General features: G+C 37.6%; 1 protein-coding gene across 3 annotated transcripts; it reads right to left on the bottom strand.

The window, feature by feature from the left end:
• On the bottom strand, positions 1-18082 carry LOC138039191 (CREB-regulated transcription coactivator 1-like). Of its 3 annotated transcripts, none has more exons than XM_068885381.1 (9): positions 17944-18082; positions 16655-16762; positions 16420-16542; positions 15989-16053; positions 7679-7737; positions 5626-5657; positions 5157-5200; positions 2919-3845; positions 1-2264 (listed from the first exon to the last, which is right to left on the bottom strand). In XM_068885381.1, exons 1-9 carry the CDS (start codon positions 18052-18054, stop codon positions 2246-2248), a joined length of 1488 nt encoding a protein of 495 aa, XP_068741482.1. In that variant the 5' UTR covers positions 18055-18082; the 3' UTR covers positions 1-2245. The 3 variants fall into 3 exon arrangements, with proteins under 3 accessions (XP_068741482.1, XP_068741484.1, XP_068741483.1); XM_068885383.1 differs by lacking the exon at positions 17944-18082 and adding an exon at positions 16867-17028; XM_068885382.1 differs by lacking the exon at positions 16655-16762.
• Between the last annotated feature and the right edge of the window lie 1211 nt (positions 18083-19293).

The following is a 19293-nucleotide window of genomic DNA, read 5'->3' on the forward strand; positions in this document are numbered from 1 at the left end:
TAGGTTCATACATTTATTAAAACACTATCTTTGATTGGCTGGGACTGTCGTACTTCTTTTCGTCACAGCCAATCACGAAGTCTCTTTTGTAAGGTACAACCCCACTCAAATATCCACGGAGCAGTCGAAAAGCCAATTTGAGATTTTTTAGTTTTTTGCAGTTTTCCACTAAATTTTCTTCTGCTTCAAGCCTGCTCAATTGAATCTTGAGCTAATCAAGTTCGATTTTTTTGGTGTACGGTCTGAGTAAACAGCAGAAAAAGAAAAACAAAAAGGAAAAAAAGGAGGATTTACAGCAGATCCACTTTACTTTTCAATACTTTGACGATTTGGCAGCCATTTTGATCTATTTTGTTTGAAAAGATACTATGGGATGCTCCGGGGGCAAATTAATATGCATTTGCTCGCTGCGCACCCCATAACAGCTACTGAAACAATATGATTCAAAATGGCCGCCATATCGTCGACTTCCTGCCATTTTCGAAATATCAATATTCAGCTTGATAGTGAGGTATTGAGGATAAAAAAAAAAATAGAAACAAGTTGCAATGAATGTGAAAGATATTAGCATATCATCCACTTTTCTTTATCTTTGTCCTCTAAAGCTGAATTTTAATATATCGAAAGTGCCCTCAATCAGCACATGTCAGGTGATCAATTCAATTAATCTAAGACAGAGAAAACTTAGTGGTCAACCTTAACGAAAAATAGCAAACATTTTGTGATCTACAACTGAAGTCACCCATTACATAAACGGTGAGGCTTCTTGTTTGTCAAATCACTGGAATAGATGTACTAATATCTGTGATGTGTAAAATATTCTACTTTTACATTTGCTGGGGTTCCACTTAAGACACAACCTTTAAATAAATGGATCATTCAAAGTACGAAACCATCATCACCCTTGTTACCTCAACACATTATAGTTTCCTTACGTAGTATCTATACACAGAGAAAGTCTTCTTTGAATGTCTGTACATCAGCAATAAAAATTTGGATGACCAGGATTACACCAGATGAGATCACACTTACTTTGATAAATATCAGAAAGAGTATCCTGCCTATTCTCCTAAACTTGATATGACTTGATTATTAATATAAATGTAATGAACTGTATCACTGACTCTACACTCTAGTTTACTTTTAAGTCAACAGTTCATTCCCTCTTACTGGAATCCTATTACTTTTAATAAGTATACGGTGTAAGTTGACATTGTAATTAATTTCCTACAAATAGAAGGTATACCACAGATTTCCAATGGAACTTTGCACATTCGTCTACCATGTTTAAATGATGATAAATGGGGATCTGTATTCTTAATTGTGTGGGAAGACACTGACACAATTAATGAGCCCATTTGGGCCCCTTTTGACAACAGCTGTGCACACTAAAATGCTGGTGCAAGGCTATTAAATTTTTAAGTTTCCCCTTACAAACATGTTATGGCCAAAATGCAGGGAAATATTGTACTTATCCAGGAGAAAAGATATTACCTTAGTGCAAAAAAAATTTGGCCATGTTGCCAATGAAGGTATGCCAACGAAAGAAACTACACACGGATATATTACAAATAGATGCTTATCAAAATGGAAGAGCTTGCAATCCTGGTCATACTTTAAGAGGACATGCTAACACGTGTCGAAGTTACTGTACGTGTAGTTACACAAAGACAAACTGAAAATTGCTTATTATTTGGCCTGCCTAGCAAGCATCCCTGTACCAGCAAAGAGCTGTGAGGTGATCTTTTCAGCAACATGGACATGCAAAAGTTGGGTCCCAACTTTCATATGGCCAGAATGCAGAAAAAAGTCACTTTGGAGCTGGTACATAAATGCTCTCTACACAAGCTATATATTCATTATTACAAAACAAATCTGCTGTCATTTACAACACAGAGAAAGCAACACTATATGGTACAAGTACATGACATAATAACAACAATATTTCTTTTATGGATAAAAAGGGTTGTGTGTTTCAAAGAACAGTCTCCACTTCTTACTTGTAACCCTTAGTAAAATACTAAAACCTAATTTACAATTATATCATTGCAATTAATTAATTACTAAATATGCATTCAAAAATAAGTTACCCACAGGATAAAAACAAGTCTTGGCAATTATTGCATTTGTACAGCAACTTTACATATGAAGGTAAATGTATTCACTTGAAGTACTCTTCAGCAGTTTGTAAAGGATATACACATAATGGCCGCTCTCTTTGACTAGGGGTAATTACTTGAAACATTTAATGTAATCTTGCAGTTCTGAAAAGTAAAAAAACAAACAAAAAGGGAGATACAATTAAATGAAAATAACCAAAGGGCTTCCCAACACAATATGCCAAGAGACTTCAGTGCATTTAACGACCACGAGTGGCCTATTTCCACCAGGTGACAAACCACTGTTTTGCAAAGTGTACACGAGAGCCAATGGAATATAAAAGCCAAGACACAATTCTCCTTGTAATGTAATCTATTTGACCCTATATTTGTCTGACCTCCCAATGCACTTACTTAGCATCTTCATGATATTACCAGGCCCTATATGTCTTAAGTTCATTTTCTCAGATTGTACTGTAAGTTATCACATGGTGTGCATTTTTCCAGTTCAATTAATGAGGGAGTGAAAAGCATAAGGAAAAAAAATTAAACTTGCTTTTAGCCTGGACCTGAGTTCGTAAAGTCAGCATTTTGTAACTTAATATTTAGGTCAGCACTGTCACTGTCTTCCTGTGGACAGATGACCTGTATAATTTTCATTAAAAGCTGAACAAGCAGAAGGATAGTATAAAGTAACAGGAGAATCACTTGAGAGAACAAAGCTCTGTTGAAACTACAATAGCCACTAAGAAAAAAATTTAGCAATCCTCAATGCCGAATGAACACACTGCAAAAGGGCCAGACCTAAGTTGTTCTTACCCAAGTCTATCCAAACGGAATTGATCCTCAGTGGCAGCATCTGTGAGCTCAGGCTCTTGACCAGACAGCATTTGAAAGCCTTCCACATCTAATGGATCAAGAACAACCTTTTGAAAAGGATCCTCATTTGAGTATATCCCTTCTGGGTCATCTCCACCAATATGAGCCATGGCTGTACTTATATCTTTAGCAAAGTCTGGTTTTTGACTCTCATCATCAATTTCAGTCACAATTAAATCAGGAACCCGTGAAGTGCCACCATAAAAATGTGCTAAGCTGGGCATGCCTTGTGGGATGCTTGTCGGTGTTTGTGACAGCAAACTTTGGAAGGGAAGTTGCATAGATGAATTTGACATTGGTCGATGCATTGAAATTTGTTCGAGTTGTTGTTGTAATGATTGTTGTAAGGTAGTTGGCTGCTGTGATGGCTGTTGCAGTTGATGTTGTTTAAAATAGAAGTCAGCATTAAGCACAGAAACTGGACTATTTGGAATGTTGCCAAAGAGAGGAGTTATGGGCGCCGAAGAAGTTGGAGATAATGTTGGTGAAGCACTGGTGGTTATTGGTGCATTACCATGCGAACTGTAATCATTATTTCCAATATTCCCTTGTGGATACAGCTGGAACTGTTGTAATCTGTCTTCAAGAGGAGAGAGATTTGCATCCATTACTGGCATATATGGGGATTTTCTGAATTGCTGTTGACTGCTGTGATGTCGTCTAGCCACAGGGTTCTGTCTTTGAGACATTGTAAAAGGCTGCGTTGGTGACAATGCTTGATTCACTTGTTCTTCTGGGTCGATGGGCGTTGGGAGAGGAGACGGGATGTGCAGGTTTGTCAGGTCAGGAAGTGAGCCACCAGTATTGGCAGCGCCAATCTGTAAGCTAGGACCTGTAGGTGTCATTTGCTCTGGTGTGGGGAACATCCTAAAAACAAGAATATTTGTTAACGGTATCTTTCTCAGTAATAAATCATAGAGGACTTACAGATTTCACACTATTTTAACTACTTGCCCCTAAAGGGTTCCCCAGTGACCAGTAAAATAATTCAGTGGCCATTTAAGAAGGTAAGGGGTTATTCCACACCTCTTCATGTTTTCTCAGAGTTCTTTAAGTAGACACTGCATACTTAAGTGATTGACAGCTTTATTACAGTCTTTTACTTTATTGGTTAATGTACCACTTTCGATCCATTAAAATTCAGTCTAAAACAAAAGACATCATCTCAAGGCTCTGGGGAATAAATACATGTATAAGGATTTGTACGAGTTTATTCCTCAGAGCCTCAAGATGATGCCTTTTGTTTTGGATTATTGTAGCATGACTTGTAACCCAAAGCTCAACAAAAGGTGGCCAGCTACCAAGAAAAGGCTGGTTTTCGGAAGGCAGTTTTTGTCACCCTCTCCTCCCTCCCCTCACAGTCGTTTCGTTATCTCGCCCACATCTATTCCATGCACTTCCAATAAGGTGTACGATACCCATTTCTGGCGACAACATCTACCGCCCGCGAGCAGGCCTTCGAGTGCCCTGATGTTTGTTTCACCATCTCAGTAGCTTTGTAACATGGTAAAACTTTTCTCAAGTTGGAGGGTTATTTACATGTATCGAGCCACATTTCGAAACACTTTGGTGTTCTTTTTGTCCACTAGGTTAATATTATTTCAAATAGGAAGATTTCATTTTCAACATGGCTCAAATAAAAACAAAAAAACTTCCTCAAGTAAACTGAAATACTTGTGTCACAAAATTCATCTAGTTTCTTTTTGTCCACTGCAACTGAAAAGAACTCTTACAAATATGACATTGACTTTTAGAAACATTAATTTATTACAATGTACATGTATTCCATCAATCTGAATTTCAGCTCTTTAGCCAGAAATGAAGAAAAATCACTTTTTAGGCATTGGAAATGGTACACAATCTTGACTTATACACGAGTAAATGTGGTAAGAAATACCCTGAATTTTGGACAAAATTATTTTTATGGTAAAAATATCTGGCTTATCTACCCGTTTTTTGGCAATGCCCCTCCTTTAAAAGAGATTTCTTGGTCAAAGGAGTCTTTGTGAAGTTTCACTTAATACATTAAATATATTTTGATGTGGAATATTTTGTTTCATTTTAGGATATATCAACTTCACAATTTATTTGAACAGTGGAATGAACAATAAAACAAAGTTAGGGAGATCATCCCCATGAAAGGAAAGAAATGAAAAAACACAAATGCGACAATCTTACATTCCAGGGACTTCACACGACTTTGGCCTTGATGGGCTGCGAGCCTGGTACATGTAAATGAGAGAGATTTTCTTAAGAAAGAGCATAAGCTTGAATAAGAATCAATTTTAAAAATTGTGATTATTGCATCCAATTTACTTTTAAAACTCTTCTCAATTCATACATTTATATATTATTCATTACAGGATTTACAGGGTTTCACATAAATGCAAAAACCAGAAACAAGGATAACAAAATTGTTAAGCTGTAAAGTGAGATCTGGCATTTTTGAAAAAAAAAATTGGAGTTACAATGGACCATTCACAAAAGTTAGAGGTTCACCCCTGCTATTGCAAAAATTTATTTCACCCCCAAAAATTACGTTTTGTTAAATGGCAGTCTACAAGGCCTGCTCATTCAAGCATTTACAAACAGGAGTCAACTCTTTTTGTGTTTTTGTTTCAAGCACTAATAGCCTACTCTGCCTCACCTTTCTCATTTCATTAGATGGAAATATTTTTTCTGAAAAAGAGGAATAATATCAATTATTGATATGTTAATCTCATCCAATGGGCAAGATAAACAGTGATGCTAAACAGTTTTAGAAAAACTGCAAAATCCATGCTTTGATAATGCTGCTTGCCAAGTTTCAAAGGCAAACTGCTTAAAAACTTATGTAATATTATTAAAATCAGAAGCAATATAAATTAATGGTAATAATGATAACAAAAAATATCATAACCTGATGTACGAAACACATTTGACTTAAATGTATCTCAACGTGGCTGAAAAAGCGAGACACAACTGCTTCATGGGAAACATTGGCATGGCAATGGCATTGTGATGCAAGCAAGATGTCCTTAGTGAGTTCCCAGATAATTCCACCCATTCTCTTGTAAGAGTGACATGCAGATTTTACTCTACAGGTGTAATTCCAGACAACTATACTGGTCGATGGGAAAACCAAGCTTATGGGAGAAACGGTTGACAACATCTACAGTTTTGTACTTCCACTCAAAAATTATGTCCCCTTTGCCTCTTCCCCTCTAAGGAGTGACTCACATAGATGGTACTCAATCTAACAACAGATGTTCTTACTCGCAAATGGCATAGACTGCAAGCAGTCCCTTCATAAATCAGTCGAACGGCCCACTTTTCTGAGGCAGTCATGTTTTGAAACAGGACTCAAACAGTTCCTATTGTTTAATCAAGGAGTGAACCACTTTCTCAAAACTTGGATCAGGTATGAATAACGGACACTGTTCCACTTTGGTGATTTTGGGGAGTAATGAGAATCGAGTTAAGCTTGAATGAAGCGAGTTTTGATCGTCAACTCAATTCTCATGAGGACTGAGTAGAGACTGTCAACTTACTATTGCACAGTACTCATATATTTTTTATTTTCTTCATGATAAGAGGCAAATCATAAGTTGAACAACCTGTAGTCACAATCCAAATCTAAAAAAAGTTCTTTGTATTGATCCTGAAAAGCATCCCAAGTTCAACTAACTGTATGACCAGAGTCAAGGCTGTTTGTTTTGTCTAGATTTAGTTAATTTAACTTGACCGAATTTCTACCACCCCAACATGAAAAATTGTAATAGATCTTTAAGCATGACACTGACACATAGACAGGACAAAACCCAGGTAAAACCTACAAGTAATGGATTACGATAACATCCACACAGCCACTGGTATTGTCCCCAGGATCTGAGTTGTGCATGTATATGCAGGCAATGGCTGGCAAGGTTTGGTTGACTTATTTTAATAGTCACACTTGAAGATATGACAAAGAGACTTACGTAACATAATTCTTAGACTACCTTTGCAACATTGGCCATTTCTCTCAAAGCAGGTAAAAGATTTCTGACTTATAAGAGGTAAAGAAATGTCCTGTTTGAGGCTGTGTTTAAAGGCAAATCTCACTATGATGACAGGAAATAGGTCTATAAATTGAACATCTTATGTTGTCTGCCATATTGAATTTGAAAATGAGAATTTTCAGCACACCATGTAAGTGCAAGCAAGCAACTGGTGACTACCAACACAAAACTGTTAAAGTGCAGGGCTTGAAATTGCGACCAGTACAATTTTTGTGACTAAAATAACCAGAAATCTGCAACTTGTTTTCACCTTCACCATTATGAAATAAAAGGGTTACCAGTTACCACTTTTGCTAAAATAAAGGAAATGAAGAAAGATATTTGCTTTTTGTCATGAAATTTCTTTCAATCTGAAGATAAAAGTTGTAACATAATTTAGTTGTGATGTTACATGCATGACAGCATTCCACCATTTTCAGCAGTTTCTTTACTCCAGGCTCATATTTTGTGAACTTGTGACTTAAGGAGGCTCAAAATAGTTTCTTTTCACATAAATAAAGATATTCTGTTCTTGGATATAGTTAGAGGGTCTATTATACTCTGGCAGTTTAAGCCAATTTGAGTGTTGGTCTACCCCAGGCTCATATTTATTCCTCTTATTAAACCCCATAGCTTATCTGGAATGCTGCTCTAGCTCTGCTGGAAAATAACAATCCTCACCTTTTGGCTTCACCTCTGCCCGCATAACACTATCATGAAGCGCAGAGTCTGATGCAATTCTGTCATCAAAAAGTAAACAAAATCTGTAAGTCACTTTGATTCTGCAATGGATCAGTATTACTTAACAATCCAAGAGAAGTAATGTCCAGTTCAATTAATGCAGACCCTCATTCCCAGATCTCTAAAGTCTGTGTTCTACATTTTATGACAATAAAGATAGTGGCAATAATATGATCCTTGCAGTCATGAACGCAATTTTAGCAATTGCCTAGAGAAGCCTCAAAAATTCAGGACTTCAACGGGGTTTGAACTTGTGACTTCGCGATGCCAGTACAATACTCTAACCAACTGAGCTAGGAAGCTGCTGATAAGTTTCTTTTGTTCCTCATAGCAACTGGTTCAACCACAAGCACCCCAAGCTCAGTATAAGAGAATATAAGGATTTGTATGGGAAGACAAGACCTGAGACCTGAGACCTGACAAGATACTGAAGTTAGGGGAAATCCTTCCAGAGATTCCAGTTATTATACCACAACAGAGAAAATTTTCCCGGGAGAGTTTCTCTGAGTTGTCAAATTTTGTAAACATGAGGACCACTTGGGACAATTTGATCTAAGGAGACCCCGAAAGTGTGGATGGCAAATTGCGGTCTAGTACCCCTGCGAGTCTTTTGACTTGGTAACCAAGTGGAAACTTAGTATTTTACTATAACTGTTGACAACCAATGAAACGATAATGGCTTAATTCACACCAAATCTGACAAAAAAAAACACACAGGAAGGAAGTGACCCACAATGGCAATAAGCTAAGGTTAGGCTTTCTCATTGAGAATTTTTTCATAAAATTATCTTGTCAGGTCTCAGGTCTTGTCTTCCCATACAAATCCTCATGTTCCCTCATACTGAGATTGGGGTGCCTGTGGTACAACTGCCACCTACAGTTGTGCCAGTTGTCTCTACAAAGTACTGCAAGTCCACAGCTTATCACAGTCCATTTGAGACCGTGCAAAATGCACCTGTATCAGCTAAGCCCATAGCTACAATCCTGGTCAAAAGTTGTTGGGAAGGTTGCGTGCATCACTTCACTTCACACCTAATTCACACCTAACTATTGGTTAAATTATTTGGGAAAGAGCATGCTCTTGAGGCCCCCCTCCCCCATATTCAATGTTGGAAGAAAAGTCACCATTTTGTTTGGTGCAAAATCCAACATTGATAAGGAGGGGGGGGGCTATCTCAAAAGTGACGCTACCTTCCCAACACTTTTGTCCAGGATTGTAGCACAGATGAGATGATTATTTTTTAAATGGAGAACAAGGAGGCAGCTTTTTCAAGACTGAGGTCACAGTTTTTTGCTATACAGACCGACACTTAGCTGATAAATTACTTTTTTTACTTCCTCTCTCTCTCTCTTCCTCTCAGAAATCAGTTTTTTCATTGTTGACTTGCACCGCACTTGATAGCGAATGCAGTAAGCGACTTACAAACTGAACGTTCCAAAGAGAAATATTTTTATTTGAATCCTATTTCCATGCCTTAATTAAGGTCTTAGGGTCTTAAGGTTATAGTTTTTTCCTATACAGACCGACACTTAGTAGTCTTAAGGTTGAATAGAGGTTCAACTATTAAGGCATGCGCACTGGATCCACTTCCAGTAAGTATCATGCGGCAATGCTATTCTAGTCTTGTTCCTGTATTCAGAACGGTGATTAATTTGTCATTGTCATCTGGATTGCGGCCCAAGGAACTTAAGGTTGCGCTGCTATTACCTCTTCTTAAGAAATTAAATGCAGATTTTGAGCAGTTTAGTAACTTTCGCCCTGTGTCAAATTTAAAGTTCCTATCTCAATTGATAGAGAAAACAGTGTTTGTGCAATTGAATAACTACCTTGGCGAAAAATAATGATCTACATGAGCCTCTTCAATCGGTGTACAAGATTTTCCACAGCACCGAGACTGCGCTTCTCACCGTAACAAATGACATTATGCTGTCATTGGACAAGCGCGAGAATGTTTTCCTTGTTTTATTGGATTTGTCGGCGGCATTTGATACCATTAACCATACCTTGTTGCTGGCATGAATGCAGAAATCATTTGGCATCAGAGGAACTGTGCTACAATGGTTTATTCTTATCTTTCTCAAAGAACTCAGTTTGTTTGAGATGAATTCTATGGTACAAGATCTTCCCGTGGGAGTTCCCCAAGGTTCAGTTCTGGGACCTTTACTCTACCTTCTATATACCGCACCACTTGCAAAAGTGATAAGATCTTATGGCTTGGATTATCATCTATACACCGACCATACTCAGTTATATTTTGCATTCTAATCGGCGGATGTGGACGCTACTAAATCGAGGGTCGAGAACTGCATTTCTGCTATTTGTCGTTGAATGGATCTTAATGAATTGAAACTAAACCACGACAAGACGGAGGTCATGCTCATCCACTCAAAGTATCACATATGGTCCCTCTCCATCCTTTCAGTCCTTATGTGTTGGTGATGAGAGCGTGGCTGCCTCTCAGTCGGCTAAGAGTCTTGGTGTTATCTTTGATGAGCACATATCTTTTCATGCACAGGTGTCTAGCATCTGTAGATCATCATTTTGTCATCTCAGGAACTTATCTAGAATTTGGAAGTATCTCACTAAAGAATCTGCAGCAGTTGTTGTTCACGCATTTGTCACATTGAAACTAGATTATTGTAATGCATTATTATATGGCCTGCCTAAATATCAGTTACAAAGATTGCAGTATGTACAAAACACTGCGGCTAGAGTTGTGTTGCAAATGAGTAGGTTTCAGCATATCACACCTGTTTTGTGCGAGCTTCACTGGCTGCCAATTCAATACCGTATTATTTTCAAGATTCTGCTTTTAGTGTATAAAGCACTGAATGGGACATCGCCTAGCTTTTTAGCTCAGAAACTACATTATCGTTCTCATACTAGATCAATGAGGTCTGTTAGTAATGAACTTTTAATGCAACCTAGATCGTATACCAAGACCTATGGAGACAGAGCATTTGCTGTTCATGCACCAAGAGAATAGAACCTAATACCTAGATGAAATTCGGAAGTCTAACACCATTTCGAGTTCTAAAAGATCACTTAAGACGTACTTGTTTACTAATTAAATTTAGTAATAACAGATCATTGTTTCTATAGATTTGTATATTATTGCTTTAACTTTAATTTTTCCTTTTTTAATCATTGTAATCTCGAGTTTTAATAAGATAACTTAAGATGTACTTGTTTATTAAATTTAGTAATAACAGATCATTGTTTCTATTGATTTGCATATAATTATTGCTTTAGTTTTAATTTTTCCTTTTTTTAAATCATTGTAAATATAATAAGATATGGTTGTAAATTTGCATATATTTATTAATAATGTTGTTTATATGCATGATTGTAAAGCACCTTGAACATAGAATAAGAGCACTATATATAGAAATAAAGTTATTATTATTATTTAGTATGCCTCAAGTCTAATAATAAATCTGTTTTGAAACACTTGTAAACCAATTTGGTGTCAAAAAATGAAAATTTAAGGTCATTACACAAGCTCATGCAACCAGGGCTAGGATTCTTCCTGGGTTAACGGGGAAGATAGAAAAATTCCACCTGCTCCCAGAGCCAATCAAATTGCAGGATTCACAGAATTCCGCCCTGATAAAAGTCAGACCGCTACAAACGTTTGCAAATTAAAACGACGTTCTTGTCAAGAGTGAAAAATGAACCAAAATAATTACAATACTTTTGAAACCAAAAAAAGAATCATGCCAATTGAGTAATGTTTAATTTTTTACTGCAGTGGCTTTGTAAACAGATCTCTGTGAAATTCTAGAGAATCGCCGAATTGCTGTGTGAAATCAAGTGAATTTGGTTAATTTGTGCCAGATTACAGCTGTTTTTCCCACAGTTCATTTCTTAAGGCGATCCACCAATACGTTTTAATATAAATGAAATGTAAGACTAACTGCTACCGTTAATGACGTTAATGAAAACAAACTTCACTTTTGAGAATTTCATCAGCCACAAAACTTTGTTCAAAGCAAATTCACAGTCCATTCAAATGCTTGAAATTTCCCAACGTTTTGTGGTGATTTGCTAGCCTACAGTATGTGTAGCCGTATGTTGTGTTAGAATTTGTGATGTCATTCTGATGTCATGTTACCATGTGACACCAACTTAAATAGGGGCATATCTCAGTGCCAAAGCGTGTTCAGTATTGTGTAATCAGTATCCAGCATCTAAAGTAGTTTTGAGGTCAATTAAGAGTTTTCAAGTACATTTATCAAATAGTTTCAAATGGTGTCAGAGCATAATAAGACACAATATTAAAGAGTTAGGTATTCAAGTATTCTTGGATCATCAGTCTACACACGGGATAGCCATCGGCACAACACATACCCTCCCCCCGAAAGAAAAATGGGAGGAGGGGAAGTCTACCAAAAGCTGGCCCAAATAGTGTGCTGTGACAGTAATTTATGCAATTTCTTGAAACAATTGGTCTTTCCACTAAAATAGGTGTAAACAAAGGCTTCGTATCTCAGTGAACTTCAATTGTATTAGATATATTTCGGTTCTTTGGAACTCATTTGCAAGTCAAAGTCCCTTTTTTAAGTGTATACTGTGTTTTTGAGAGATTGAGACTGATTTGGGGGTCCTCTGGAGCCCTTCTTGAAAAATTTGGGGGTTCATTGGAAAATTTTGGGGGTCTAGCTAATTAATATTTGAGAATTAATATTCTGACGATCTATCGCCTCTTAATTGCTGCTGCAGTACTCTTTCAGATTTCTAAATTGCACAAAAAGAAAGTCTTACCCATCCCCTTGAATATGTTCTTAAAATAAAATGATCAATTTCTTTAAAACTGTTAAGCATTTTGATTCAACGATCAAAATGTATGGAATTGTAAAAGCTCCACTGATCACATCTGAAAACATCTCTAGGAATCCGTACACTGTAGGAACTGTTGGCTCCAGTTGATAAATGATCTTGAGCTCCACAGCAAAAAAAAATAACCGATCTGAATCTCAATTTTCCATAAAAGAGCATCATTTATTTTAACAACACTTGAAGTGTAATTTAGGAACAAAAGAGTAAACAAATATAGGCAATCAATACACAGTTAATCGTTGGCCCATGACTTCATCATGGCCAATGTTAATAATCAAGCCAATGAATAATAATAATAATAATAATAATAATAATAATAATAATAATGGCTTTATTCACATAAAATAAGTATACCTATTTAACAATGTTTAATAAAAACGTTATGCTGAGAGGTTATTACGATTTTATTCGTCAATGGAGAACCCCTGGGAGTCAATGGGTTAAAAGTCCACTTGAAGTGTAATTTAGGAACAAAAGAGTAAACAAATATAGGCAATCAATACACAGTTAATCGTTGGCCCATGACTTCATCATGGCCAATGTTAATAATCAAGCCAATGAATAATAATAATAATAATAATAATAATAATAATAATAATAATGGCTTTATTCACATAAAATAAGTATACCTATTTAACAATGTTTAATAAAAACGTTATGCTGAGAGGTTATTACGATTTTATTCGTCAATGGAGAACCCCTGGGAGTCAATGGGTTAAAAGTCATCTTAGAAAACTGATTAAAATCAATACAGTTCCTTACACATCCAGTTAAAGCTCTTAGCAGCTTGGTCTTGATAAATGTGTGGTACTGGTGGGATTTTAAGCTGTATAGCTGCACTGGACCTCAGAGTTCGATTGTGCTTAAATTGCTTCAGTCGCAAGTAACTTGCCCATTCATGAGGAAAAAATCTAACTTTAACAGCTGCCATTCGATATGTTCTATAACGGGTAACCAATTTAGCTTTATAATATCCTCACTTTTAACAAATTTACCTACAACAAAGCTCGCGCATGCTGTTTGAATTCTTTATAGGCGTTTAACAAAGTAATGTGGTAAATTATGATAAACAACATAGTTATAATTCAACTTGAAAAGTACGAGGGCCTGAACTCACTGCTTATGAATATGAGATGGTAGAAAATTCCTCAATTTCTTTAAGATTCCAAGAGTGCGATAGCAATAGCAGGAAAGTGTGAGTCATTTCTGTTATGTACGGCTTACAGACCTCCGTCGACGTCCACAGACTCCTTTGATGAAGAGTTTAGTGATGCTGTTATTTCTGCCATGTCACTAAATAAACCTATTTACATCCTGGGCGACCTGAACTGCAACCTTTTAAAATGGTCTGACCTTGCATCGCAATTAGCTCTTCTCAATTTTTGCACTTCCCTTAATTCAACTCAAATGATACATGTAGTTGAAACGACAAGGGTCACTGAATCATCTGCAACCCTGATAGATGTCATTTTAGCTTCGAACAAGAACTTAGTAAGAGCTGCAAAGGTCATGCCAGTCATGCCAGCGACCATGACCTAGTTTATGCTGTTCTCAAACTTAAGCGACAGCGTCCTAAGCCAACAGTTATTACGACTAGGAGTTTCAAGAAGTATCAACACACAGCTTTTTTTGAAGCAAGCAGAGATAAGTGGCCGTGAGACTCGCAATTCGCAACTATTAAATATTCCCCTTTTTAAGACCACCACAGGACAAAGGACCTTGATATACCTTTTATCTTACCTTTCCACAAATTCTTTTTGACCATTTTAATGTAACTTACAGCATTTAGTAGTATTAGTACTGAAAAAGCCCCCGTGTTGGGGAGTGCTAATAAATTTTGTATTGTATTGTATAAGAAGCTGAGATTTTCTTAACATTTTCTTCCCATTTTAGGTTGTGGTCAATGTGGGTCCCTAAAAGTTTTGCCGAAGATACACATTCAAAGGATGTACTTCCAACTCTTAGGTCAATGTCAATGTTGTTAACTAAGTTCATGATAGGAAGAAAGTTTACTGGAAGATAATGACATGTACCTCGTTTTGCTAGGATACATTCAAGTTGAATACATTCAAGTTTCACATTAAACGCATTATTTTTAACAAGTTTAACTTCAAAAAAGTTGCATCATTTGCAAAACAGACAAGTTACGTACAACACAAGAACCCAGACCATGACATGTGCATGCCCGGAGTTAACATCAACAGGGTCGCACAAAACAAAAATTTAACATACTTCACTGTTGGATTCTCTGTCATTTCGCTCACGATAAACAAACCAATTCTTGAAATTCACTTGGAAAGCATGCAACATCGACTGAAATGTTTAATTGTCACTGGCAGATCGAAAGTGTCGCCGATTGTCTCGCCTAAAAAACAGCTCAGATCATGTCACACAACAAAAGCCATTGGACTACAAAAACACGAAAACAACAGCTTACCTTGAAATTTAAGGAACTTGATCATTTCTCCATAGTGAGAAATGGAATGTTCAATTTCCTTGTGAAATATGCCGTTCGCACGTTTTTCCTGGCGTTTGTAATTTGCATAAACATTCGATTTTTTTTCTGCGTCCAATTGGACCCTTTGTTCTATATTCCGTGTGTCCAAAAGGAAAACGAATGCGTCCCAGGACACAATGACGCATTCTGGATACATCTCTGCAAGAGCTACTTCAAGCTACTTTCCATTTCAAACTGAAACTATCAACCATTTCAATAATGCTGCATCTTTAATAACATAGCCTTTAAATTAATACCCGTAGATTTCTTTGAGCTCAATGTTTAGAAAATCAGGCTGACTGATTTATTAATTCTCTGCACATTCATGTAATTATAATTACATAAGATAGATGCATCTAAAATAAGTAATTCAGTTTGAACACACATCAACATTTTCTAAAAAACTTGTAGATTAAAAAACACAAATATATGGAACAAAATAATAATATAAAGCAAATACAGCTGTAGGATCTCATCTCCCCCTTACCGACAGTAAGATTAAGTTTTCTTGAAATTTACACACACAAAGTCATTCGACTAATCGAATGAGTGATGTAGGTGATAATGAATGATCCACTTGCAAGAGTGAACAAATTTGCAGATGAACAGGTGCTAAATGACTACATCCTACGGCCAAAATTGCAAAACAGGACACAAGACAAGCTTCTTTCGAGGATGAATTTGCGCGGGAAACCATTTTCCATGACCACATTCTGTTACACATTAACGTATAAAAATCGATTTTTTTTCCTCTAAGGGAATGAGATTACTTCGTTAATTTGGCTGGCTAATTTCCAGGACGGACTAAGATCGGAGACCGACGCCATCGTAAAAGATTAAATTAAAATTTAACTCGCGAAATGTATGTTTCATGCAAGTTTAACGTGAGCGTATTGACTGTTGTTACAAATACCTTCGTTCCCTCCATTGATCCAAATGCTGTGGCGGTGAGAGGTGACAGCCGTAAGGTGATGTATCTATGTGATCAATGTTAAGGCTGCTTCATATTACTTGCAAAAAACATACGACATTCAGTGATCAACCAACACTTATCTCTTCAGTAGATAGAACGTGAAACGTACTAACAATCTGCATGCACATGGTGACCGTTCTCTTATTTCGGGTAAAACATCTGAGTTTATTATCACTAAAGTTTTCACTTTTTCCTTCCGTGTTCAAACAAATTAAGAGTTCTAAATCATGGGACAACTTCCTGTAGATATAGATATCGGAAAAGCAATGATTCATGATCCTGTGTTTTCACAAAAATCATATCGTGACATCTGCTAATGCAAGTCCTTTTTTGTAGTTGAGTGATGTCAGACTTCAATTCAATAACAAGGATATTCCTCCACGGCCAAAGCGGTTGTTTGAGTTAAATGGTACAGGCCTGCTTCCTCCAAAACGTCTGTGATGGATTCGGTCAGTTCCACTGTGTCTGAGATCATCTAGATTGTGTAGTGCGTTCTGAGGGGCACAAAAATTATCACTTTACTGAGAATCGAACCTTTACCCAGATGAGTTTGAATATCAACTCACATATGAAAACACAACCAGAAAGTGCAAAACAATGTATGACCTGTAAATCTAAGTGTTTTTGCGCGTTTAACGTGAAGTTAACATTCGGCAGGGATCCTCCCCGATAATGCGACTGAATTTGTTGATGATGTTGAGGCCTCCTTGTCGTCTAACGAACAAAAAAGAAAACCAACGTTCAGCTGTGTAATACCAACACCGAGCAACAAAACTCGACCAACGAAATTATCCTCCATTCGAAGAAATAAAAAATACCTCAAGCATGGACACCTCTTTCATCACTTGTTCGAAAGCGCGCCTTTCTTCCTCCTGTTTTTGTTTATGTAGCGCGATTTTCTCGGCAAATTTTCTTGGGTTCGCCATATTGGAAACGTACGACAGAGCGTGTGTTGTCAGACAAGCGGCGTTCCATTTGGTCACAGGGGGTCTGTCTGTTGACCAATCAACACCTAGGAAAACTCAATTCCGCTGAGTTCCTTTTGCGGAAAATGCAAATTCATTGCACGGCAATATTGGTGAAGATTGTTTATACTTGTCAGAATCAGCCAATTCATCGAAACACGCCAAAACTTACGTCGCCATTAATATTACTGCACTGATGGATGCTGAAGATTGCGAACTTCTGTTTGATAACGAAGTTCTCCTCTTTGTTGGCACTCCTCAGCAAAGAGGATTGCTGCTTCGTGAACACTTCGCCATTGATTCGATAATGTGTCGGGAATTGACCCATGTGACCTTTCGGCAGATGATACTCGCCCCAGTTGCGCTATGGTTCAATGACTTACAGTCAAGAGTGTTGGACTTTCATGGGAACTTTTTACAAAAAAACAAACGTAAAATGGACAATGACGTCACCTCCTAACGCTTTTGATGTGATTGTCTTTTTGACCCACGCAAATGGCTATATGTGAGGTTACATTTATATGATTTGCATACCTATATATGAATGAATGCATCAAATAGATGCCTTCAGTTAGCAAAGTGACAGATAGCCATCGGAAACGATACAAATGATAATTCTCACGACGGTAAAACTGATATTGGCTTTCACAGTTTAGGGCTAACTTCCGCAAATGTCTACTTAAATCGTTTTGAAAAATTTGAACTGATGCAAAATCGACGATAATTCTAAATGCATACCTAGCTTAAAAGCGTGGAGAAAAAGGTGAATCGTCCAGCTAATGAACAAGCTCATGCGCAAAAACATAAAGCAAGGCAGAAATTCTGTCTTTGTTGTGTTTCTCAAAGACACTTCATCAGTATCGGCCACTGAATGCATGAAGAACTTCAGCAAGCAAATAATCTTCCATTAGGTAAAAGAACACTACATACCTCAAGCCTAGACACAGGCAATCTCATTATGTCTTCAAAAGCACGCGTCCCCGCCTCTTGGTTCTGTTTGAGCTTCGCTATTTTGTCAGCAAATCGTCTCGGGCTCGCCATTTTGAAAACACGACGCGAGCGGATAGAATTCGTTCTGGACTGGTCTGCCTGTGGTGTAGCAATCGAACTGGCAAAAATTTTCGTATTCCCCATAATACACTTTGTTTGCCCCTCAAATTTTGCATAAACCATTGTTTTCATGATGATCTTGGGAATATGCAGATTCCCAAGAGTATTTAGAAACAATGGTTCAGGCAAAATTGGAATGGGGGCGGGGGGGAGGGGGCAAACAAAGTGTATTATGGAGAATGCGAAAACAGGGCCGAGAGGTTTTCGGCTGTGTTTATCTTCGGCCGCGGCTTAGCTTGGGCGTGAAAGTGTTCGTTCTAATGCACTCAAGCGTTGTCTGCGGCTCGCTCTATCCGTGAACGGCTCCTGTGACGACTTTTGCCGTTCATTCATCTGAGAAAAATGGTGAGCGCGAGTAATGAATCACGCAATGAAAAAGATTGGACCAGTTGGCCGCGAAATTAGCCGCGAACAAGTTATACGAACATTTCGCGTTTTATTTAAGCCGCACTCGTATAAATGGCCCAGTTCTCGTTTTATATAATCCACGGCTTATGTAAGTCGCGGATTATTTGCCTCGTATATTAATATCTAGCTCACGAACTGTCCACGCGTGTTTGTTATAAACAGTGGTTTTCAATAGACACTACCAAAAGGAGTCCAAAAGCAGTTTTCACCAGCGACGAATGTGATTGACCACTGCAATCCTAAGTATTGTAACCTTTACAAGTATGTAACGTCATTGTGGTTTCATTGATAGTGTCTGTCGGCCGGCGCATATGTTCGGAAAGAGCTAAGGCAGTGTCTGGCGAATCACATTGACGACGATATTTCCTTATGGTTACTGATGATATGAAAAAATATCAAGGTGAATTTCTGGCTAAACTGCAGAATACCCGCACATATTTGCATATGAATGGCGTGTATTCTGCAGTTACTCAGAATACTCCACCAGCACTTTGACCCATACGAGGAACGAACCGGCCAAGGAAAGAGCCAGGTGAGATATTGCATTGCGCTTTGCTCTTGGTGTTCTTAGCAGTGCGGTGGGCATTTCAAACCCTGACAGACTCTCAGACTCTCGGAGATGATGAAAATACTATTTCATTATTGTTGGATTACTTCGTCTCGTTTCCTTTGGAGATATTAGCATAAGTTTATGTTACGTGAATTGAGTCAAAAGTTAAAATGCGCACCATCAATGGAAACCACCACCACCACCCCCCCCCC

Source organism: Montipora capricornis, chromosome 2 (genome assembly GCF_036669925.1).
Source record: "Montipora capricornis isolate CH-2021 chromosome 2, ASM3666992v2, whole genome shotgun sequence".
Taxonomy (NCBI): domain Eukaryota; kingdom Metazoa; phylum Cnidaria; class Anthozoa; order Scleractinia; family Acroporidae; genus Montipora; species Montipora capricornis.